A 23729-nucleotide genomic window follows, 5' to 3' on the forward strand; every position below is an offset into this window, starting at 1 on the left:
ATTCTAGCTAGTACAGAGTGCCTTGACCAGCCTGTGATGATGTAGAAAGCTTTTCTTCTATTCTAATCCATCTCAAATGTCCAGGGTAAGCTTGGAGGAGAAAGATATGAAGAGGCAATGCACTGGAATATCAATGGAGAGATGAGATCCAGAGAAAAGAGAAAGAGACATGGACATGGTCAATTCATTTCTCTTCAGAGTCCCCCAGGGTCAACACCTTTCCTGGTAGATTGATGTTCACCTCCACCTCTCACCACCCATTTTTCTTGGGGTTTGGAGCCAGGTCATAGAAAGTCAGGTGCCACAGGGCTGTTTTCATGGAGGCAGGCAGGACCCAATGCTGCCTTGTTCACAGGGCCCGAGTCGTCACAGATTCCGGTAACCTCCTCCCCCTGAAGGCAGGAAATGCTACAGGTCAGCTCAGGGGCAGAGCACAGGACGAGGTCACAAATGTGGCTGCACCAGGATCAATGAGCTTCCCGCAGAGAAAACTCTGGTCACTGGAGGACTCTGGGAGTAGTCATCACCTGACCTCTAACTCTGGAGGGCAGTCCCCCAGGTCCCCAGCCTTGGGTAGGGGTCCCAAGGGGATTGGTGAGAGTGTGCATGACTGGAAATGTGGCTGGGAGCCCTGGCCCACCAAATGGATTATCTGAAGAAGGGGACACATCACAGGGGAGGAGAAACAGACTTTCACTCCTGCCCAGGTGATGGGCAGAATCAGGAGTGGGGAAGAGAGACCCTAAAACCCAGGTGGGGTCCCGTGTTACAAGATGTGTCCTGGAAGTAGAGGTGATGCTGCTCAGTTCAGAATGTCTGCTCCAGTCATTCAGGCAGCCATGCAGCAAGCACGTGACTGCTCTGCCCCAGTCAGAATATGGCTCCCCCTGTCTTCTCAGGGGGCGCTGGGTCACTATGCTCTCTCCCTACTCTCTGCCTAGCCCCAGATACCATCCTATAAATGAGAGTAATCTCTCGGTGCCAGCCCCGCAGTGCGGGTTAGCCGAGCATTGTGTCTGCATGTGCCCACATGGTGAACGAATACCTGTGTGGTTTCCTTCTGAGAAGCCATCTCCATTGAATTTTCACCCACTCTCAGCTTATGAAAATGCCTCCTTCTGCAAGGGTAAAAGTGGACTCAGAGAGCCTCTCCCCTCCCCCGCCTGCCCCCATTCCCTTCCCCCACCCTGTAAGCTTCACCCCAGACTGCTCACTACACAGAGCGCTGGGGAGATTTGTGGAGAGTAGGCTACTTTCTTCCTCCCCAGCCCTTTCTTCAGCAGTGAGAGGGCAGAGATAAGAAAAGAAGAAAACTACAGAAAGATAGATTTAGAGACGATTCTAGAAGGGCTTTCCAAATTTGGAGCAAAGAGAGGGACAGGCTAGGAAGTATGGAGCTTGTGAATTTGGTGGGAGGAACATGGGGGAAGGATGAGGTAACTCTGTCCACCTTCTAGCTCCAGACCCACCTCCAGGCGTAGCAGGCCCCCAGGCCCAACAGTAGGAAGAGGAGGCCTGCCAGCAGCCCCAGGACCCAGAGTAGCTGCTGGAACAGATGCAGGCGATGCAGGGCTGGAACACAGGGGTGGGGTTTAGGGGTGGCTGTGGCTCCAGGCCTCCAATGCTCCCTCCTAAGGTGACTCCCCCAAGATGAAACCTAAGTTTCACTTTCTCTCAGAAGCGTCCCCATGCAAAGGAGCTTCAAGAAATCAGTCTAGACTAGACAAGCTGATTGCAGCAGAAGTGATTCAGGAAAGACCTCAGAAGGAAGCCTTTGGACCTGAGAACTGGGCCTCTACGCAGAGTGGCCTGAGAGATAGAGCCCCCCTCACCTCTGGTTCCAAAGTAGGTGGCAGCAGAGGCAGAGCCCAGGGCATTGGAGGCAGAGCACACATATTCCCCCTGGTCACCAGGCCTCAGCTCCTCGATATCCACCCTCAAGGCATTAGGGGTGGCTGAGACGTGGATGTGTGGCTCGGCAGGAGCAACCTGGGGCTGGCTGGAGGCCACCAGCCGACTGCCAAGGTGGATGGTCAGGCTGGCTAGGGGCTCGCTGTCCACTCGGCAGTCCAGAATGCCCTGGACGCCACCCTCGGGCTCCACAAAAACCATCATGGTGGGTGTCTTGGGAGGGTCTGTGGGAAGACAGGGAGTGTGGTGATTGCAGAAACAACCACAAATTCCTCCCCTCCCTGTACCCCATGCAAGATGACTGCTGCTCCACCCATTAAGAGGGAGAGCCTGTTTCCTCACTCCTTAAATCTGTGACTCACTTTGAAGGCAGAAGAAATAACATTGTATGACTTCAGGGCTAGACCTCAAGGGGCCTTGCATCTTCTGCTGTCCTTGGAAAACAACCATGTGGGAAGCCCAGGCCAACCTGCTGGATACATGTGGCCCAGCCTATAGCCAGCCCCAATTGCCATGAGGGTGAAGCCATCCTAGACCATCTAGCCTCTGTTCAGCCACTGGGCAAATGCAGCCACATGAGGTAAGACTAGCAGAGCTGCACAGCTGAGCCCAGCCCAAATTTCTGACCCACAGAATTGTGAGCAAATGAAAAATGGCTGTCGTTTTAAGCACTAGGTTTTGGGGTGGCTTATTACACAGCAATAGCTTACTGATACGGTATGGGTCCCTGGTGAAGAATAAAGTAGGGGGCCAATGTTAATGAGGGCCTACTGTATACTATCTTGTGTACTCCTCACAAGGTGAGGGGACTGACATTCTACAGATAAGGAAGCCAAGGCAGGGATGCACAAGATCACACATCAGTCACTGGGAATCCTCTGACCCAGGACTCCATTCCTGTGAAGTCCTTGCTCTTTGCAGACAGAAGAGGAGGAAGACCTGAAGTGGGCGTGTGAGATGTGGGAAGACTGGGGCAGGGGGAGGATGTCACACTCACAGAGCACCCGGAGCATGACTGGAGCAGAGGTGGTGGCCCCAGTGGGGAGCTCAGCCCGGCAGTGGTACATCCCAGCTTGGGCGAGGGCCACATGAGTGAAGGCGAGGGTGGGCACAGGCTCTGTGTGTAGTTGCCGGCCATTCCAGAACCAAGCAAAGGTAGAGTTCCCCATGGGCCCAGGGCTGCCAGGGAGGTGACAACTCAGGTTCAGCGCTGTGCCCTCAGGCACATCCAGCCCTGGCTCAGCCACCACGCGCACACCTGCAGGACCAGAGGTGGTTAGGGATCTGTAGGCCTGTAGGAGCCGGAGTCTCTGGGTTGGCCTCTGTGCATGATGGGAAAGCCTGATCTGACTTGGGATCTGGATCCCCAAAAGTGGGACTGTGTCTCCCCCATCAGATTGAGAACAGGGCTATCTCTCCTCCTTGCCCCGGGGAATTCCGGGGCAAAGCTCTGCCTCCGTCTCTCATCAATTCAAGCTTTTCGATGGGTGAGGCTGTGTCTTGCCCTCAGGTTGGACTCCCCAAGGTGGGGCTGCACCTTGTCCCTCAAACTGAGCTCCCTGAGGGTAGGGTTATGTCTGTCTTCCCATCCCTGGTTTCCCCAGGGCAGGTCAGTGCTCCCACCCGCAGTCTGGGCCCTGTGAGGGCAAGGTTATGTCTCCCCTGCTCCCAAGCTCCCCTTGGACATTGCCATACCTCCATGCCCCGCCCGCTCTGTAGGGAGCTCTCCAAGGGCCAGGCTGTTTCTCCCCCTCAGGCTGGGCAACCCCCTCCAGGGGGAGCTGTTCCTCCCCACCAGGTCAGGCCAGCCAGCCCCCTTTTGTGGGAGCCCCACCCCTCACATGGACTCAGACCCCACAGCACTGGCGCCCCTCCTGCGCTCTGGCCTGCTCACCTTCTGCCTGCAGCTGCCCCATGGTGCTGATTGAGCCCAACAAGTTGCGGGCCGTGCAGACGTAGGTGTCCTTGTCACCTGAGGGCACATCTTGCACCCGCAGCCGCAGGGCGTTGCGGGCCACCTGGACGTGGCCCGTCCCCACTGCTAAGCCGTGGACCCCGTGGCTGGTGGCCAGCACCTTGCCATCGCGGGACAGGGCCAGCTCGGCAGGTGGCTCGCTGTCCACAGTGCACTGTACCACGGCCATGGGGCTGGCCCTTGAGTCCCAGAAGGAGGACAGGATAGCATCCCGAGGGGCATCTGCATTGTGGGGCAGGGCAGAGTTGAGGGCTTTGCTTGGAAACCCTGTGCTATCCATTGTCCACCTGCCTGGCATTGGTGAGGCTGAAACCTCTGGGAAAATGGTCACTTCTGGGAAGTGACAGCTTCTCAGGAGTCCTGTGGGCAGATTCCTCCAGACAGGGTTCACAGGACCTTAAGGAATCTTCCCTCATCACCTATGTCTTTCTTTCCCCAAGTGTCCGTTCCCAGGTTCCCTGCAGTCCTATGCCCACCCACACCAGGGCCCAGAAGCACCCTCCATCCACCCTGGGTACCCCGCCAAGGACACTCGCTCACAGAGGACATGCAGCGCTGTGGGCTGGGAGCTGCGTGTGCCCTGGGCATCCTGGACCTGGCAGGTGTAGGCACCCGCGTGAGCCCGTGTAGCCATCGGGAACGAGAGCGAGGCAGCTGACCCCTCCTGCAGCCAACGACTGTTGTGGTACCAGGCATAGTGGGTGGGTGGGCGGGCAGCAGGGTCTTCACAAGTCACTGTGACAGGGGCTCCCTCGGGCACAGTGGCTGATGGAGCCAGGGTCACCTGCACACCTGTACCAAGAAGACATGGTCAGCTGGGCTGGCCAGTCACCATAACTGATCCCACCCCTGGTGGGCCTGGCTAGGGCCCTGCCTCACCCTCTAGACGCAGCTCCAGGGACATGTTGGCCTGACCCAGAGGACTGCGGGCCGAGCAGCTGTAGAGACCCTCATCACTGGGCCTAGGCTCCCACAGCTCCAGCCTCAGGGTGTTGGGGACAGAGTCTGTGGTCGAGGACACCAGGAGACGGCCAGCGTGGCTGAGGGCTAGCTGGGCAGGTGGGCGGCTGTCCACTGTGCACAGCACCAGGGCCAGCTGCCCGCCGCGGCTCTCCAGGAGATAGGTCAGGCGCATGCCGCGGGGTGCATCTACGGAGGCACGAAGGCATAGAAGGAGTTCAGGGACCACAGTGGTGAGGAGGCCAGTTTTCAGGTGGCATTCTAACCAAGAGGACCTTGGCTCCCCACCCCCAAAGGCCTCCACTTGCCCAATCTGGGGCACTGCTTCTCTGCCCCAGTGGTCCCAAACTCCTTGTCCAGTACTCCATCAGCCAGCTCGTTACTGAGTTCCTGGGGTGGATGCCTGTGAGGCTCTGGCCATGCCCTGATCCCTGCAAGCTGTTGTCATTCCTCCCAGCTCCACCCTGCATCCAGCCACACTCACAGAGGACGTCCAGGGTGACGGGTCTGGAGAGGTGGAGTGCCTGGCCAGGGGTCAACACGCCACAGCGGTAGGAGGCAGCATCCATGACCGTGACGTTGGGCAGGCGGATGGAGTGGACAGCACCTGGGCGCTGCTGCCCATCTTGGTACCATGTATAGGTGAGCTGGGCCATGTGGGTAGCCCATACAAGGCAGGTCAGGTTCACCAGCTGCCCCTCCTGTACGGTGGCTTTGGGCCACACCTGCACACTCACAGCTGGGGAGAGAAGGAGGGCATGGGGACACCAGGGAATACCGAAGGCTGTGTAAAGCAAGCCAACTGTCTCCATGAGGGTGGGAAGCCCCTCGGTCTCTGGGAGGCACAGGTGACCCACCTGTAAGTGGGGCTCAGATATGGAGCTTAGGAAATGGCTCATCATCTGTCAGGTGGTCCCAAGCAGAGTTCTCTCTGTGGCGCCCTGACCCCTACAGGCCTCATCTGCCCTGCTGTGGTTTCTCCTTGAGTGTCCCCTTTCTGATTAGTTTTATCCACTGGGCATTCATGTAAAATTCTGTTTTTAAGAAAGGTTTTCAGGGAGTTCCCTGGTGGTGCAGTGGTTAAGAATCTGCCTGCCGAAGCAGGGAACACAGTTTGGAGCCCTGGTCCGAGAAGATCCCACATGCCGCGGAGCAACTAAGCCCGTGAGCCACAACTATTGAGCCCGTGCGCGACAACTACTGAAGCCCGTGCGCCTAGAGCCTGTGATCTGCAACAAGAGAAGCCACCGCAATGAGAAGCCTGCACCCTGCAATGAAACAAATAGTAGCCCCTGCTCGCCGCAACGAGAGAAAGCCCGTGCGCAGTCAACGAAGACCCAACGCAGCCAAAAATAAATAAATAATAAAATTTTTAAAATAAATAAATAAAAATAAAAAAGGTTTTCCATGAAAACCAGGTCTGGAGACTGCTGCCCTTAAGGAGGGTGGGAATGCAGACTGTCCTATGTTCAACCCTCCTGCCTGTGCCCCAGGCTTCCAGAACCCTCTCCAACCTCCTCTTCTCTTAAAGGAGCCACACACACACACACTCACACCCCTACACTGACCCTGGGCATCAAAGGTGGCTGAGGCCGAGGCCTGGCCCAGGGCGTTGGTGGCCTCGCAGGTGTAAACGCCCTCATCCTCCAGCACTGCATTGTGGATCTCCAGACGCAGCGTGTTGGGGGCCACAGCCACCTGTAGCCGGGGAGAGCTGCCTGCAAGCTCCCCCACACCTTGTAGGGTAGAGGCCACGAGGAGGTCCCCATGGAGCAGTCGTAGCTGGGCTGGAGGGTCGCTGTTCACACGGCACAGGAGGAGGCCCAGTCGCCCAGGGCCTGTGTCCATCAGGGGGATGAGTGTGGCCTGGCGAGGGGCATCTACACAAAGCAGGCAGTGGTCAGGGCCCAACCAGGTGGTCCCTCATCTAGGACTCTCGGAGGCAGAGCCCAGGACCTGGGGCTCGGCATCTCCTTCCCCAGTCATGCCCTTGGCTCCCTCATCCCCCAGGAAACACAAACGAGATAAAAGTGCTTACAGGACACGTGGAGGCTGACGGGGACAGCCAAGTTCGTGGTGGCTGAGCCTGGAGCCTGGGCTTGGCAATGGTAGGCCCCAGCTTGGCTCAAAGTTATGGCTGCAAAATGGACTGTGGCCGAGGTGAACTCCTGGAGGGGCTGGCCATCCCGATACCAGCGGTATGAGGTCCCCTCCAGGACCCCTGTGGGTACCTGGCAGCTCAAGACCACAGCCTGGCCCTCTCGGAGCTCAGGCGATGGTGACACCCGGACCCAGGCTCCTGCAGGGAGAAACCAAGAGCAGGTGAGGGCCCTCTGCCATACCGTCCCACATTCTGGGACTACATGTGTGTCCACATGAGGACTGCAAGACCCCAAGCCTGTGTCCCGGAGCCACAGCTCCCCAACCAGACCACTACTGAGGGCCCCACTGCAGTTCCACGCCTCTTCCTCTCCTGCACCTGACTCCCGTGCCCTGGTTCTGACCTAGCATTCACTGCCCACCACCTTGAGTTATGGTTTTGCTTTGTCAATCGTATTTCACCTACCAGAGGGTGAGCCTCACCTGGCCCCTCAGCTTGTGTGACCTGTAACCCCAGTGCCAGGCACAGCACCTGCACATGTTAGCTCTTGACAAATGTTGGTTTGACCTCATAAAGCACTGAAATGGTAGGGATTTAGGTCACGCCAAGTGCCATTGTCCTTATCATGAGCTGGCCTCAGCATGGGTGACCAAGTGCTTAAAAGGGGAAGTTAGCAGCTGTGTAATCTTGAGTTCTTTTCAGCTCTCTCCAGCCAACTCTGCACCCAACCTCTAAGTCATGAGAGCCCAGGAATTGGGGACCGGGCAAAGGGCTGTCCCTAGTGCCCCCTGGGTCTGAGGCACGAGGAGACCAGGATTGAGGGAGTAAAAAGGAGGGACAGCCGGAGTGGTGACTGAGAGCCCAGACTGTGCCAGGGACCAGTCACGTGACCATGAGCAAGCCCCTTCAATTTCTCTACAGAATCAAAGCCCAAGGAAAATGTTCAAAAACTGATGTTTGTCATTGTGGTAGAAAAAAATGTGTTTTTCTTTGGCCTTTGCAGCATTATTGATATTAACTTTCCTTTTTTCTGGTTTATTCACTTAGGGAGGATTATTACAGAAGAATATAGATAGATAAATGAAGAATATGAATATATTCATATGCATGTGTATATATATGTATATATACTCACATTTGTATATTATATATTATACATCTATACATAAATATGCAGAGTGGCCCCCAGGGCACTTGGGTCCACCACAGCTTCAGAGGACTGACACTCACCTCGGACCTGGAAGAAGAGGGAAGTGTTGGCCGATCCCAAGACATTGGTGGCCTCACAGCGGTAGCTGCCAGAGTCCGCCAGGCTCAAGTCTTGGACCTCTAGCTGCAGGGAGTTGGCCGTGGCTTTGGCCTGGAGATGGCCACGGGATGAGAGCCGGGGCCCTGAGCTGGTGGCCAGGAGGTGCTCCCCATGGAACAGAGACAGCTGGGCAAGAGGGCGACTGTCCACAGTACAGATGAACACAGCCGTGTGGCCCTGGTCCACATCCAGGAGAGCTGACAGCTTTGGAGGATCTGGGGGATCTGCAGGGACAGTGGGGAGCTCAGGCCACCCCCAGCACAGCTTATCACCTTTCACCTGCCACACTCCGTTACACACACACACGCAGTTCCGTCCTGCACTTGCCCACACCCGAGCCAAGTTCTTGCCTCCCCAAACCCAACCTCAGCCCTGTTTCCCCCAGACCACCCCTTCCACCCTCCAAGGGCCCAGACCTGCCCTTGCCCATCACCCACAGAGCACACTCAGGACCACAGGGGTGGAGAGCTGGGCACCAGCCTCGGTGAGGATGCGGCAGGCATACAGGGCAGCATCCCTTCTGGTCACAGGCAGCAGCGTCAGGGTCTCCAGGGGGCCCTGGGCCCACAGTGCCCCATCCCGGAACCAGGAGAAGTTGGCAGGGCCACCGGCTTCCCGGTCCACCCTGCAAGTCAGATTGGCTCCAGTGCCCTCCTGCAGCGTGTGCGATGGTGTGATGACCAGGACAGTGGCTGGAGAACAGGCAGCACAGGCCTACTGAGACAGGCCTCACCTTGATGTCTTCCCCCCAGACCCCGGGGCCAGTGGTCCAGCCTCCCTGCCTGGAGGGGGTGGGAAGGAGGCCCTCTGGGGTGCCCATGGGGCATGGGGAGGAAAGCAATCTCCCACTGCTGACCAAAGGTGGTTTCGTCCAATAGACCCACCTTAGAGCTGGGGGTTGCAAAGGAATGGGGTCCCGAGTACCAGCCCCTGACCCTGAGCGACTCTTTCCCTGACCCGCCTCACCCTGGGCATCGAAGGTCGCCGAGGCAGAGGCATTGCCCAGGAGACTGCTGGCCTCGCACAGGTACATGCCCTCATCTTCCAGCACCGGGCCTTGGATCTCTACACGCAGCAGGTTGGGGGCCCTGGTGACTTTTGTGCGTTGGGAGCAGCCCCCACAGGTGCTACAGCTGCCCCCGGATGGCAGGGAAGAGGCCACGACACGGTCCCTGTGGAGCAGCCGCAGCTGGGCGGGGGGGTCACTGTCCACACGGCACAAGAGGAGGCCTCGCCGTCCAGCCCCAGCTCCTGCAGTATCAAGGTCCAGCCGGGCGGTAAACATGGGCTGGCGTGGGGCATCTGTAGGGAGAGGAGCATGGGCACTCTCCCACAGCCTCTGCCAGGGTCCCACAGGTCCGCTAAAGGCTGGCGAGGCTCCCAGAACACACCGAGCAAAGGCAGGTACCCAGAGCTGCCGCAAACAGCTGTGCAGGCTGTGCACGACACAAGGACAAACAGACAAGGGTGGGAGGACCTCAGCCCATGCCCCTTGTGCTAAGCTATGCCCTAGCGCTGGACTGCATCTTCTCAGAAGAAGGAGTGCCATTTTCTAGCTTGGACAGAGGTACCATATAGGCAAGCAGCCACCTTGCATAACCTCCAGGTGCTCCTGAGCAGGTGCCTACCTAGCAATCCATGGGTGTCTTGCTCTCTGCTTCCACTCTGCACCCCATCCCTTCCCCCAAGATCCTTCCTGCCTCTTATCTCTGATCTCCAAGCCAGCTCCTGTGAGAATAGATAATGCCTAAAATGCCCTCTTCCTAGAAGTTTCTGAAGATTGGGGCCAAAGTCCCCATGTCATCTCACCCTGAACACTAGAAAACCCCCTAGAGGCACCTGCTCTTCCTGACAGTCCCCGGACATGACTCCTGCACATGTCAGGGAAAGTGTTCTGGAAGCTAAGTATGTCCTGAACATTGGTCAGCCCCTCAAAAGCATCCACCCTTGACAGGACGCAGTCCCTGTGCGGAGAGGCTCTGCCTTCGTGTCTGCACCTGTGAGGGCACAGCCTATGGGGTGTGTGCACATATATGAGTACAGTGTCCCAGGGCCCAGCTCTGGAGGACAAAGTTTGGACATGGTGTCAATGATGGGTCTGAGGCTAGAGGCAGAGCCCTAATGGAACTGGGGCTGGGAAATGAGATTCCCCAGCCTCGGTCTCCAAATTTCACTCCTGGGTGTCGAGGTCCGCGATGTCTAGGCTCGTGGCTGCCTTCCTCATCTAGACCCCAGGGCAGGACGGGGCCAGGAGAGCCTGGAGGAGGTGGGGGTGGCTGATGGACTCCAATGGGCTGATCCTCCTCACGGCAGCCACGGGCTGGTGGGAAGGCTACTCACAGAGGACGGTAAGGACAGCAGGTGAGGAGGGCCCGCTGGTGCTATGGCCATCCTGGGCCCAACAGTGGTATGAGCCGGCGTCAGTGCTGGAGGCAGCGGGGAGCAGAAGGCTGCTGCTGGGGCCCTTGAGAAGGAAGGCCCCATTCCGGTACCAGGAGAAGTGTGTGTCAGGTGTCGGGCTTAGGCTGCTCCTACAGCTCAGTGTCACTGCTTGCCCTTCTGCCACCTCTGCTGCCGGGCTGATGAGGAGGCGGACTGCTAGCAGGAAAGGGAGAGAGGAAGGCTCGGCTCCCCTGCATGCCTGTGGCTTCATGCCACCCACCACAGGAAGCGCCCCTGGGTTCCCCTCTCCCAACTCAATTGTAGGGAGCTCTGGGCATCGTGGCATCAGCTCTGTGAATCTCTTGATGATCCAGGAGGGTCTGGTCTTGAATGCCAATTCAGCTCTTATTGGTAGTAGCTGGCTAAAGCATGGCTGGGAAGGATTCTGAGCCAGATCCCAGGCTTATGTCAAAAACCTGGCTTGGTCAATTAGCTATGTCTGCCTCAGAAAGAGGGAAGGGCAGCACATGCACCAAGACCCAGCTTCTCTACTTGGCCTTCTGCATCTGACTCCTAGCACGGAGTCTGCCCCAAATGTTCAATAAATAAAAAACAAATGAATGCGCGTTGAAGAACCCTTCAAGCTCAGAGTCAGAATGGGTACTAAAGGAATAACTCAATCTGCCATGTTTCCCTTTTTGCCTTGACTTCTAGGAACCTCTGAGGCTGGGATGACTGTATACCTCATATCTTTGATGTGATTTTTTTCTAGCCAACTAGTTCAGGCCCTCAGTTGACTCCTCTGGGCTCCCAGGAGGAAGGTGCCAGAGAAGGCCTTCTCCTCAGACTCCTTCCACTAGCCTCACTGGGGCCATCTTACCATTGGCATGGAAGTCCAGAGTGGAGGACGCATTCCCAAGAGAGTTGGTGGCTGAGCACGTGTACTCTCCGCTGTCAGTTGGCCCCAGGTCTCGAATCTCCAGGTGCAGGGAGTTGGGGGCAGAGGAGAGACTGAAGCGTGGGCTGCGGTCACCCTCCCCAGAAGTGGAGGCCAGGATGAGGCCCCCATGTGACAACACCAGAGTAGCCATGGGCTCGCTGACCACAGAGCACTGGAGGATGCCCACCAGTCCTGCCTGTGTCTCCAGGAAGGCAGTTAGGTCCGGGGCGAGGGGTGGGTCTGTGTGAAGATGAGGGGCAGACCTGTTACCCTCAACAGGGGCATTCCTGGATCTCCCCTTATAGCCTATGACTCCTGAACCCACTTTGTCCCATAATGCCCTGGGAAAGGGGCAGTGACCCCAGCAGCTCCTGAGTGTCTATCCCGGATTGGGCAAATCACTCTGTCATCCCAGTCAATCCTTGTGGCCACCCTGAGAGTGGGGATCCAGGGACCCCACTTTAAAGGTGGGAAAACTGGCAAAGAAACCTGGCAGTGGGCAGCACTGCCCCAAATAATCAAAGTGAACACTCCCAGCAATGGGACAAACTGACCCCATGTGCCTCTTGATGTGACACAGGGAGACAGACACAGGATCACATCCACGGTGTTCCTGCCCACGTGCACTGGTTCGGTCTGCTCCATTCAGACCAACACAAACTGAGAGCATCACAGAACAACTAGCCTGTGCTCGTTGGAGCTCAATGTCAAGGAAGACAAGGAAAGGCTGAGGAGCTATGCCAGAATGAAGGCGAATAAAGAGACTTGACAACTGAATGCAATGCAGGATCCTGGATTGAATCCTGGACCAGAAAAAAGTAATTACCTAAAGGACATTATTGGACCAACTGGTAAAATTTAAATATGGATTGTAGATTAGACAATGGCCTTGTATCAATGTTAAGTTTCCTGACTGCATACAATCGTTGTACTGTGATTATGCATGAGAGTGACCCTAGGAAATACATGCTGAGAAATTAAGGGGTAAAGGGGCATTATGCCTGCAACTTCAGGAATACAAATGGATGGATAGACAGATGATAGAATATGTGTGTATGTATACCTATAGAGTGCATATGTATGTATGCATGTGGATAGAGAGTATATATGTAGAGGAAAATGTGTGCATGCACGCACACATATATGTGCATATATACATACATACATGTATATGTGTGCATGTGTGAGCACATATATATACAAACACATATACTATATAGTTAGAGAGAGAGAGAGAAAATCAATTTTCCAAAAATATTAACAAATGCGGAATCTAGGTTAAAGGTATATGATAATTCTTTGTTTTCTTCTTGCAACTTTTTTAAAGTTTGAACTTATTTCAAAATAAAAAGTTTTTGGTTTTTTTTTTTTTTTTGTGGTACGCGGGCCTCTCACTGTTGTGGCCTCTCCCGCTGCAGAGCAGAGGCTCCAGAAGCGCAGGCTCAGCGGCCATGGCTCACGGGCCCAGCCGCTCCGCGCCACGTGGGATCCTCCTGGATCGGAGCACGAACCCGTGTCCCCTGCATTGGCAGGCGGACTCTCAACCACTGCGCCACCAGGGAAGCCCAAAAGTTTTTTTAAATAGGAGGAAACTGAAGGCCGGGGATGTCAAAGCCTTGACCAGATGTGAGCTCAAGGGCTCCTGGGCCCACGACCCCAACCCTTCTGCAGGGGGCTCTACTCTTTAGCCCTGCTCCCAGGTCCAGTGCCCCACCCCCCCCACCACTTACGGCTGACCACCACGCTGACCGGGCCAGAGCGCTCGCTGCCCTGGGCATTCTGCACCTCACAGAAGTAGAAGCCTGTATCAGCCCTGGTGGCTGAGCGCAGCTGGAGGATGCGGCTGTGAGTGTCCTCCATCAGGGCGTGGTTCTTGTACCACCTGTAGCGCAGCTTGCTGGGCGCTTCTTTAGGTGTGTTGCAGGCCAACGTCACTGTCTGGTTCTCCAGGATGGAGCCTGCTGGGCTCACCTGGACCTCAGCCACTGGGGGGGCAACATAGGGCACACTGGGGGATACCCAGCTGACTTCCAGGCCCAAACCCTCAGGGCTGCAGCCAATCAGCCTAAATCTCTGCCCATTCTACATCACGCCCCTTCTGCAGAGGAGCCTCCTGGACTGGCCACGCATCTCTTTGCCCTGTTCACTGCCAGGGAGGTTTGTCATCTGTCTGACACAAGGCTGGGACTCCTTACCGGCATCCCAGGAGGCACCTTGGCCTGGTTTCCCTCAGCTGCCATGGCCTGGACACCTCCCTGCCCTCTGGTCAAGACCCAGGCTCACCCAGGACTCACTGAAGACGTGGAGGCTGACAGGGGGTGAGACCGAAGAGCCCACGCCATTCCCAGCTTCACAGGTGTAGATGCCAGCATCGGCCCAGGCTGCCTGGGGCAGCTGTAGTACATGACTCTGGTCTTTGAGGTGCGTCCCATCCTTGACCCACTGCACGGAACTGACCTGAGGGTAGCTGTTATTCACCTGGCAGGTGAGTGTGACCAGATCACCTGGAAGGATGTTTCGCCCCGAAGGGCTGAGGAGGATCTTCACACCCTTGGGGGCATCTGCAAGGCATGATGGGGGGTGTCGAATATGGTGCTCAGGGAAGGCAGGGGGCATTTTTCCTCTCCTCTTTCAACACTCTGCCTTAAGGAAGCCCACCCAGATAAATCATAAGTCCCATTAGTTCCCCCGTCCAGGGCAGGCACTGCCCCCCACCTTGTGAGGAGTCCTGATCCCTTCCTTCTCCACTGACAGCCTGATGCTGTGATGCTTGGCCTAGCGTCCAGCCTACGCTGCCCTCTATGGCTTTCTGCCTCATGACATGTCCATTACCTCTCTTCTATCTGAGAGTCATGGACACACTGCTTGCTTTAGTGGCTTGTGGTAGCTGTTGGCAAGGGACCAACCACCTAATGGAGGGGCCAAAGGCAGAGTCAAATTCACTCAGAATGTTTACCTCATTTGTTGAGTTACAACAAAGGAATACAAATACAATACAAAGAAACTGCACTTCTTTAAATCTTGTTCCAAAGCCTCTCTCTATGTAACTATACTAATAAAAGCTAATATTTTCAGGAGTTCCTTGGTTGACTAGTGGTTAGGATTCTGGGCTTTCACTGTTGTGGCCCAGGTTCAATCCCTGGTCAGGGAAATGAGATCCAGCAAGCTGTGAGGTGTGACCAAAAAAAAAAAAAAAGCTAATATTTTCAAGTGCTTAATCTATGTAAATATGAAAATAATAGAAGCTAATATTTTTGAGTGCTTAATAGGTACCAAGCACTCCTTTAATTTTCATAACAATCCTGTGAGATAGAAAGAATTTACTATTACCTCCACTATACAGATGAGAAAACAGAGGCTCTGAGAGGCAAGTAACTTGCCCAAAGTTTGCTCATCTAGTTGATGGCGGAGCCAGCGGCCAGCCTGATGCCTGTGTACAGCAGTCGTTCTAGAACAGGCTGCCCTGTTTTACTGTGATGGGAAGTTGCATAACCAAGTGAAAACTCGGACTTTCTCCCACTGCCTCTTTGCCATGTCTGGGTGTTACCCTGGTCACGAGTATGAGTGGCCTTAGGCAGGAAAGGGGTAAACCCCTGCCTCCGTGGCAACCTCCAGGGCTGGGCTAAATCCCAGGGCCCCTGCTGCTCGACCCCCAATTCTCTGGCTTTTTGTGTCTCCTCTTCTCTGCCCAGCCCAGCTTCGGGGACTGGAGGTGGAAGAGAGCCTTTCAATGTGGCCCTTAGGGCTTAGTAGTCTCTCTCCACCTGCCCCACCCTTTGGTCCGAGTGCAGCTTGGCTGTTTCTACAGGCTGGAGAAGGGACTGTTTCCACGGGGGAGCCACAGACGTGTGCTCAGTAAAGAGGGCGTGGCCCCCAGCACACTCACACTGCACTTGGAGGTGAATCTCGCCCTGAGTCTTGTGTTTGGCCACCGAGAGCTGGCAGCGCAGGGTCCGGCCATGGTCCTGCCAGGACAGGGCCATGTGGAGGGTCTCCAGGTGGATGATGCCCGTGGGCTCAAGCTTCTGGAGGTTGGAGGTGATGGAGCGGGTGGGGTCCTGGCCTTGCCACTGCAGACTGACTGGCTCCTGCAGGCACGCGTAGGGAGTGGAGCAGTTGAAGTCCACCTCCATGCCCTCGCGCAGCTCAGCTGGTGAGGCAATGGTGGGCATGCTGGGCTCCTCTGAGGAAAAAGACAGGAGGCTAGGGACTCCCCTTCACTGCACCTGAGACCTCCTGCCCTAGAAACTCCAGCCTGGGGCAGGGGGGCTTCAAGGGGAAGGAGGATGCGAGGGGTCCATTGGGGGTAATGCCAGGGGGCACAGGGCTGGGGCTGGAACTGTGGCCAAGATTGAGGTTGCATTTGGATTTAGGACCAGCGTTGGGTCTGTGAGCCAGTGGGGCCAGGAGCAGTCTGGGAGTCCCTTCCAGGCAGTGGCCCTGCTCCTCACCTGTCACGGTGACCACTGTGCCTGTGACATCTGACCAGCGGTTGCCCTCACTGATCTCAAAGCGGAAGTTGTAGGAGCCCGCGTCCTCGGGCTGCAGGTCTCTCAGCAGCAGGCTGCACGACTTGTGCTCGGCACGCCCCACCAGTAGGGCACGGCCTTGGAAACGGGCCTCCACCAGCTGGGGGTCCCCGGAATGGCTCACTACCTGCCGGTTGCCCGAGTAGTCATAGTACCAGATGGTTGTGATGCCGTGGGGCACCTCCACGCTGGCAGGGAAGCTGAAGATGCAGGGGATGACGAGGCAGGAACCCCTTACGCCCTGCACAGCCTGGGGACTGGAGACGCCCCATGAGGTCAGGCCTGAGTTGGGGGGCGGGACAGGGAGGAGCGTGATGCAGGCCTGGGGTCACTGCAAAGCCCCATGCTCTGCCCCACAGAAGGTGCCCCAGATGTGCCCCCAGCAATGCAGCCCCTCTGGGCACCCCAAAGAGGGTCACTGTTCCCTGTCACTGCCTTCCCATGCCCTCCTTCAACGTCAGCAGCTAAACCTGTGACCAGACACAGTCCAGTCTGCCCAGGCCAACAGAGGGCTGGACTCACTGAAGCCAGGCCCTCTAAGAAGAAAAAGGCCAGCAACGTTACCTGCTGGGATGGATGAGGCCAGGAGGAGGAGCTGGAGCGGGAAGTCCATAGCAGGTTCTCACGCTGGTTCTGGTGCCTAAGAGGTGGTGTGCACTGTGCTGGCTGGGCACACAGAGGCCTCCTGGGGAACCTCAATCTCAGAGCCTGCTGGGAGCCCAGCCCTGTTTCCTCACATGGTATGCTGGCCAACCCAGTGAGAGGGCAGGGCAGCTGCCACTGGAAGCCAGGAGCCCGTGTTCCCAGCTCAGGCTGTACCCAGGAATGTCCTCACTTGGTGGCATGCCCCAGAAAGTCCTCTGTCTGTCTCTTGGCCCCGCCCTAAGTTCTGCTTTCCCAGGCCCCTCAAGGATGAACAGCTGTTTCTTCCTTTCCCCCACTTCCCTGCCCCCTCCCTGCCACCCAAGTCACCAGGAACTGGAGCCCAGAGAGGCCCAGTGACTTGCTCCAAGGCATCCAGCAAAAATGATGGTTTCTTACTTTAGACTTGTCTCCCTACCACCAGTCTTACCAGCTATAGACCATAATGGGGCTTGACTGAGCGCTTACGAAAGTGCAGCCTTTAAGAGTCACTCCCCTGCTCAAAAGTCTTCTGTGGCTCCCCATTGCCCGTGAGATGTGGTTCCCCATACAACCCTGAAAGCTCTTCCTTTCCTACTCCCAGCTCTGCCCCCATTTCCTGCTCCCCCTGGGGCCACCCTGGAACCAGTTCCCACTGTGGGGCCAATCCTGTCTGCCCATGAGCTCTCCAGCTGACCAGCTCTGGCCTCACCACAAATGATCTTAGCCTGCTGAAATCTTATTCAGTCTTCAAGGTGGCTTCTAGCTGAAACCTCCCCTTTGGGGTCTTTAGCCACTCCAGAGCCACCTCTGTGCTTGCCTTGTCCTTGGTAGCTGTGAGCACCCATTTCTCAGGACCTGGGACTGAGGACATGTGTCCTGCAGCAGTGCAGAGCCCCCCGGCAGTAGTGGGCAAGAGAAGGGTGTGGTCCTTGGTGGTTTAGAGTTGGTGGCAGGGCAAGTCTAGGTGTGACAGGGGTCACAAGGACCCTGCCCAACATATATCCTACAAACAGGAGTTAAATGCCTACTGTATACCATGCACAAGAAGGCAGACCCTCCGCCATAGAGTGCCCCTGGTGGAGATGGGGGCTCTAAGAGGTGCAACAGATATGAATCCAAAGGGGAGAGATGCCAGAAACACATATAACTGAAACTATAAAACTGTTAGAAGAAAGTGGGTGAAAATCTTCATGACCTAATAACAGGCAACAATTTCTTAAGTATGACACCAAAAGCACAAGCAACAAAAGAAAAAATAGATAAATTGAATTTGATCAAAATGAAAAACTTTTTTGCATCAAAGGGCACTATCAAGAGAGAGAAAAGTCAACGCACAGAATGGGAGAAAATAGGTGCAAATCATATAGGTGATAAGGGATTAACATCTGGAATATATAAAGAACTCCTACAATTCAAGGACAACCCCCCCACACCAAACATCCCAAATTCAAAAAAATGAGCTAAAGACTTGTATAGACATTTCTCCAAAGATGATATACGAATGGCCAATAAACCCATGAAAAGATGCTCAGCATCATTAGTCATTAGGGAAATGCAAATCAAAACCACAATGGGCTACCACTTCACACTGTAAACAAACAAACAAAACCAGAAAATAACAAGTGTTGGCAAGGCTGTGGAGAAATTGGAAGCTTCAGGTACTGTTGGTGGAAATGTAAAATTGTGCAGCCCCTCTGGAAAACAGTTTTGTGTTTCCTCAAAAAGTCAGACATAGCTTACCATATGATCCAGCAACTCCACCCCTGGTTATATACCCAAAAGAATCGAAAACAGGGGCTTAAACAGATACTTGCACACATGTTCATAGCAGAGTTATTCATAATAGCCAAAAAGTAGAAGCAACCCAAGTGTCCATCAACAGATCAATGTGGTATATCCATACAACAGAATAGTGTTCAGCCATAGGAAGGAATGAAATTCTGACAAATACTACACACATGGGCGAACCTTAAAAACATTATGCTAAGTGAAATAAGCCAGGCACAAAAGGGCAAATATGGTATGCATCCACTTATATGAGGTACCTAGAACAGGCAAACTCGTAGAGACAGAAAGTGGAATAAAGGTTACCAGGGGCTGGAGAGAGGAGGGACTGGGGAGTTAATGTTTAATAGGTATAGAGTCTCTATTTTGGATGATGAAAAAGTTCTGGAAATAGGCAGTAAGGATGGTTACACAGTATTATGAATGTACTTAATGTCACCGAAATGTACACTGAAAAAATGGTTAAAACACTTAAAAAATGGTTAGGTTATGTATATTTTACAACATACACATAAAAAACCCATGTTGCGAACTTTGCAATCCTTCCTGGTCCTAAATGCTGACTCTACAGATTGACGGGAAGGGCCTGGGGAGGCTGGAAGTGGGAACAGGAAACTCATGACATCTCCCAGCCCCTAACCTATCTGTCTCAGGGGTGGGGCCCAGCTGATTCTGGTAGCTGCCAGGGGGCACACCTGGGGAGAGGCTGAACAGATGCCCAGAGCCTGGATAGGGCCTGAATTGCCTGTCAGGATGACTAGCCAAGTGTGAAGAGAGGGAGCACAGTAAAGGCAAAACTGAGGGAAGAACAGGCAGAGCCCCGTCCTTTAGTTGACTTGGGTCCCTGGCTAGGCTGCTCCTGCAGACAGGTCTGGTCATTTGCTGAGGCCCAGAGGCTCATCCTCAGTTCTTTGGGCAGTCCTAGTCCTGCTCCTCTCCCAGGAAGATGTATCCACACCCTCCACACTTGGTCCTTGGCCACAGGAGAGGCTCATGCTGGCCCAGGCTGGGGCCCATGACCTGGATGCTATGGCCTGGATGCTGGACTGAGCAGCAGCCTACTGGGCATGTTTGGGGGCATGTGTGGCCCTGGGGCCCAGAGCCACACTGGGCATCAAGGTCAGCTCCTCTACAGCTGGGGCGTCACCAATGTTCATGTTGTCCCCAGCTCCCCTGATGTTCCCATTTGGGGCCCTGGAAGGGGCCGTGCTGAAGCTACAGGAGGAATGGTGGGATTTTAGACATACTGACCCCAGAATGGAGCAGGGGTTTTTGAGAGGACCCTTTCTAGAACCACCCCAAATCACATCATGTAGATGTCACCTATACTTAGCCCAGTCCCAATACCCAAGAAGTCAGTCCCACCAGAGTCCAGCTTATTGGCTCAGCCTGTTCCACCCCAAAGACCACCCTCAGCCCAGAGAACTTTCCTGGAAAAAAGAGAGGGCAAGAAGAACCCCAGGAAGGGAGCTCCTTGTCCTTGTTTAAAGCCTGGTGTTGAGGGGCAGGTACCCCTAGGGCTTGGTTTGAGCTGGTGTCTTGGTGGGCACCCACACCCAGCACCTCCTGGGGGCAGAGGGATGATTGCAGGTCCTGGGGGAGGGGGTGGCTGTACTGGGGACAGGGAGCACTGCAGCCCACAGGCAATGACCATCTGGGAGAGCACAGTTCCCGGGTTCATCCTCCAATCTCCAAGTCTTGGGCACTCTGAAGACAGAGTTTAAAATCCCACTCCCAGAACTGGTATATACTGCATCAGCACTGGGTTGGGGTGGATGGCACATGGGGGGCACCCATGTTTGCTGCCTGTGTGAGAGCAAGTGAGTGGGTAAAGTCTATATGAGAGCAAGTGTCCCAGGACATCTGGGAGGGCCGGCTGGGCCACAAGTCCCTGACCTCTGATCCTAGAGGCCAAGTTTAGCCTGGGGAAGAAAGGGCAGAGGCAGTTTTACTGTAGGCAGCTGTGCCTGGGTGCAGGATTCAGTTTCTATTTCCCAGTACCAGAGCTTCTCCCCAACTTCCCTATTCAGGCTGGAGAAGGAGGGAAATGGGGTGACACAGCCAGCTGGAGTGCTCTACTCCACAGATCAGAAATCACGTACAGATGGGCAATTCCGGGAGTACATTATCTTCGTAATAGTGAAAAGCCTCAAACATAGGCCAAACATTTAACTTGGAAAGCCATATTATCCATAAATGAGGTCTATTGGCTTTGAAATGGGTAGTAAAAGTTTCACATTTCATTCCTGAATCTGACTGTAAATGCTCTTAGCCTGGATGCCCGTTCCCCCAAGCTATGCTGGGCGGTGCTGGGGGCCTTCGCTCAGATGAATGAAGTGGTAACAAATGAAGTGAAATGAGGGGAAGGTGAGGGTCGGGCTGCAGTTGGGTAGGGGTGAAGGTAATGGTTAGACTGGGATCTGGAATAGAATTAGGGTTGGCACGGAGTTGAGAGTGATGGTGTTGGGTGAGCGTGCAAGTCAGGCCCGGGGCTGGATGGAGATGATTGTTACTAAATGGCTGGGGATAGGATGCAATGGAGGGTGAGGTAAGGTTGGAATAAGTACCAGGGCTGGGCAGGGCAGGAGTCAAGGTGACGGTTAGGATGGGGATTGGGATGTGGGTTGGAGGTGGTTTGGGGTTGTGCAGGGGTTTGGATTATGAGTGCAGCTTTGATTGATGTCTTGGGCTTGGACACCCAGGTGTCCCCCAGCAAATCCCAGCCCAGCCCTGCTCCCAAGCCTCCGCTCACCCTCGGGGCCCAGGGATGGGAGTACCTGCTCCACAGGGGAAGATGGCTGCAAGGCTGGCAAACTGCAGGAGAGAAGAATGGAGGGGGCAGGGCCAGGAGCTCGAGGTGCTGCTGGCTCTCCTGCAGAGGAGACCCAGCCTCGGCGTTGCTTCCTCTTTTCCCAAAGCCTCAGCCCTACTGCCCAACCAGGAGGCTGGTCAGGGAGGAAGCTGCCGGCCTTGCACAACACCAAGACCAGAAAGACCTCCCAGGCAGGGGAAGGCCCCCTCAAGGCCTGGGACTCTGGGACTTGAGCAAGCAGAAGTGAGACCTTGGGCCCTGTGGGAGCCTCCTATCCAGCAAAGTGGGAACTGAGGGGTCCTGTTCACCAGCCATAGCCATACCCCTCTCTTTGGGCACCACTTGGCCTTCTTAGGGAGTCTGAGAGAGGAGGAAGGGAGCTTTCTGCACACTGTTCCTCCTAACAACAGGAAAGGAGACAAGCCCAGCCTGGGGTGGGGGAGCGTGACAGGGCACCTAGACAAAGGTGCTGATTTTCCAGGCCCTTTGGGACCTTCCCAGCACCCTCATTGCACCTGGCCAGTCTGGGGACAACCCTCCAAGAAGCAGGCTCTAGTTGTGGGGAACACAGGGACCCCAACCTCAGGCTAGAGGAGTGCTTCTAATCCCTCTCCCCTTTCCCACTGTCCCTCCCCCCACACCCCCCCACAGGATTTCAGTAGCACCCCCACTCCCGCTGAAGCAGAGGAGGAAAGACCCTGCCATGGCTGCGATACTGTCATGATACCGGAGCCCATTTTATCGAGGGCCTACTATGTGCCAGGCACTCGGTGTGTGGGGCAGATGTTAATTGCTCCAAGCAATCTTGGATCCAAGTGACAACACATTTCTTTGTTTCACAACTCAAATTTAATTCAGCTCAGCCCCAGCCTATCTGTAGTGGTGGGGATCCAGCCAGACCAGGCCCTCTGTACCCTGTGGGCAAACCCACATGTGCAGATCAAAAGTCACATAAAAACTTGAATCAGGATGGACCCAGGATCCCAGGCCACAGTGGCCCAAAGCAGATGTCTCCTGACATTCTACCCTGAAATCCTCAGGCCCCAGAGAGATTAGGTCTCTATCACTCTGTCCTCTTTGTAGCCCCTGCATCACTCCTAACCTTAGGTCATTTCCTTTTTGGACGAAAACAAAATCCCTTTTCTTCCTCCTCCAACACCAACATAAGACTTGTTGGCCCAGAGACACCCCCAACTCTAGGCCTGTGTGAGTGCAACTTTCCAGCCCCAACCCTTCAGTCCACTATAGACTATACACATCTACCCCATAGCTCCATGGTGGGTAAAGCATATTCCTTCACCCCTTGATTCTGGACCTAGCCATGTAACTTACTCCAGCCAGTGGATGTGAGTGGACACAACATAAACAAAGTCTTGAAGTGTACTTGCATATTTGGCCTTGCTCTCTTGCATTTCTTCCATTGCCAAGCAAAGGCTATACTCCAGCTAACCTGCTGGAGTTCAAAGAAGATGAGACATGGGGAACAGACCTGAACCAGACCCATAGGCCAAGCCCAGCCAAAGTCAGCCATAACTGAGCCAACCTGCTCAGATCTATGTGTTTATTGCTGGATGCCACTGAGAATTCTGTGGTTGTGTGTTAGCTACAGTAGTAAACTGATACAAGGCCTAAGTCTCAGAACAGCACAGATAGAACTTGCTTACCTTTCCTTGGGGTAAGGAGAACAAAGACTTGTCTGCTTTGTCTGGTCAGGGAACATTACCCTTCAGTGTTTTCCTAGTCGATAGCTGCTAAAATAAATTTTAAAATAAAAAATTCTTAGGTAATTTTTCAGTAGGTCTCACTGTCATACGTACTTTTAACTTTCACAAGCACTTTGTGAGGTAGGTACTATTATCCTCATTCCAGATGTGAGAATCAAGTCATGGGGAAGTAGGATACTTGCCCAAGGCTAACTTTTTCAGCTACAAAAAAATAAATAAGACCTCACCAAAGAGATATACAGATGGAAAATAAACACATGAAAAGATGCTCCTCGTCAATGTCATCAGAGAAATGCAAATTAAAACAACAATGATGGGAATTCCCTGGTGGTCCAGTCGTTAGGACTCCACGCTTTCACTGCTGTGGGCCCGGGGTTCGATCCCTGGTCAGGGAACTAAGATCCCAAAAGCCACATGGCTCCGCCAAACAAACAAACAAACAAACAATGAGATACCACTACACACCTATTAAAATGGCCGAAATCCAGAACACTGACAACACCAGGTGCTGGCAAACAGGTGGAACAACAGGAACTCTCATTCGTTACTGGTGAGAATGCAAAATGGTACAGCCACTTTGGAAGACAGTCTGGCAATTTTCTTATAAAACAAAGCATATACTTACCATACAATCCAGCAATTGTACCCCTTGGTATTTATCCAACTGAGTTGAAAAC

The 23729-nt window shown here is 54.5% G+C and overlaps 1 protein-coding gene across 2 annotated transcripts; it reads right to left on the minus strand.

The window, feature by feature from the left end:
* Positions 1–284: 284 nt before the first annotated feature.
* Positions 285–22744, minus strand: SIGLEC1 (sialic acid binding Ig like lectin 1; the record flags this gene model as incomplete). Of its 2 annotated transcripts, XM_079946177.1 has the most annotated exons (22): positions 22661–22744; positions 16672–16747; positions 16030–16389; positions 15465–15761; positions 13873–14139; positions 13309–13563; positions 11519–11818; positions 10597–10854; positions 9223–9558; positions 8694–8948; positions 8178–8480; positions 6885–7145; positions 6415–6726; positions 5331–5585; positions 4766–5035; positions 4427–4678; positions 3806–4108; positions 2909–3169; positions 1833–2135; positions 1470–1572; positions 1046–1118; positions 285–392 (listed from the first exon to the last, which is right to left on the minus strand). In XM_079946177.1, exons 2-22 carry the CDS (start codon positions 16718–16720, stop codon positions 285–287), a joined length of 5181 nt encoding a protein of 1726 aa, XP_079802303.1. In that variant the 5' UTR covers positions 16721–16747; positions 22661–22744. The 2 variants fall into 2 exon arrangements, with proteins under 2 accessions (XP_079802303.1, XP_079802304.1); XM_079946178.1 differs by lacking the exon at positions 22661–22744 and having other exon boundaries at positions 16672–16913.
* Between the last annotated feature and the right edge of the window lie 985 nt (positions 22745–23729).

The sequence above is a fragment of the Stenella coeruleoalba genome, assembly GCF_951394435.1.
Source record: "Stenella coeruleoalba genome assembly, chromosome: 15".
Lineage (NCBI taxonomy): Eukaryota > Metazoa > Chordata > Mammalia > Artiodactyla > Delphinidae > Stenella > Stenella coeruleoalba.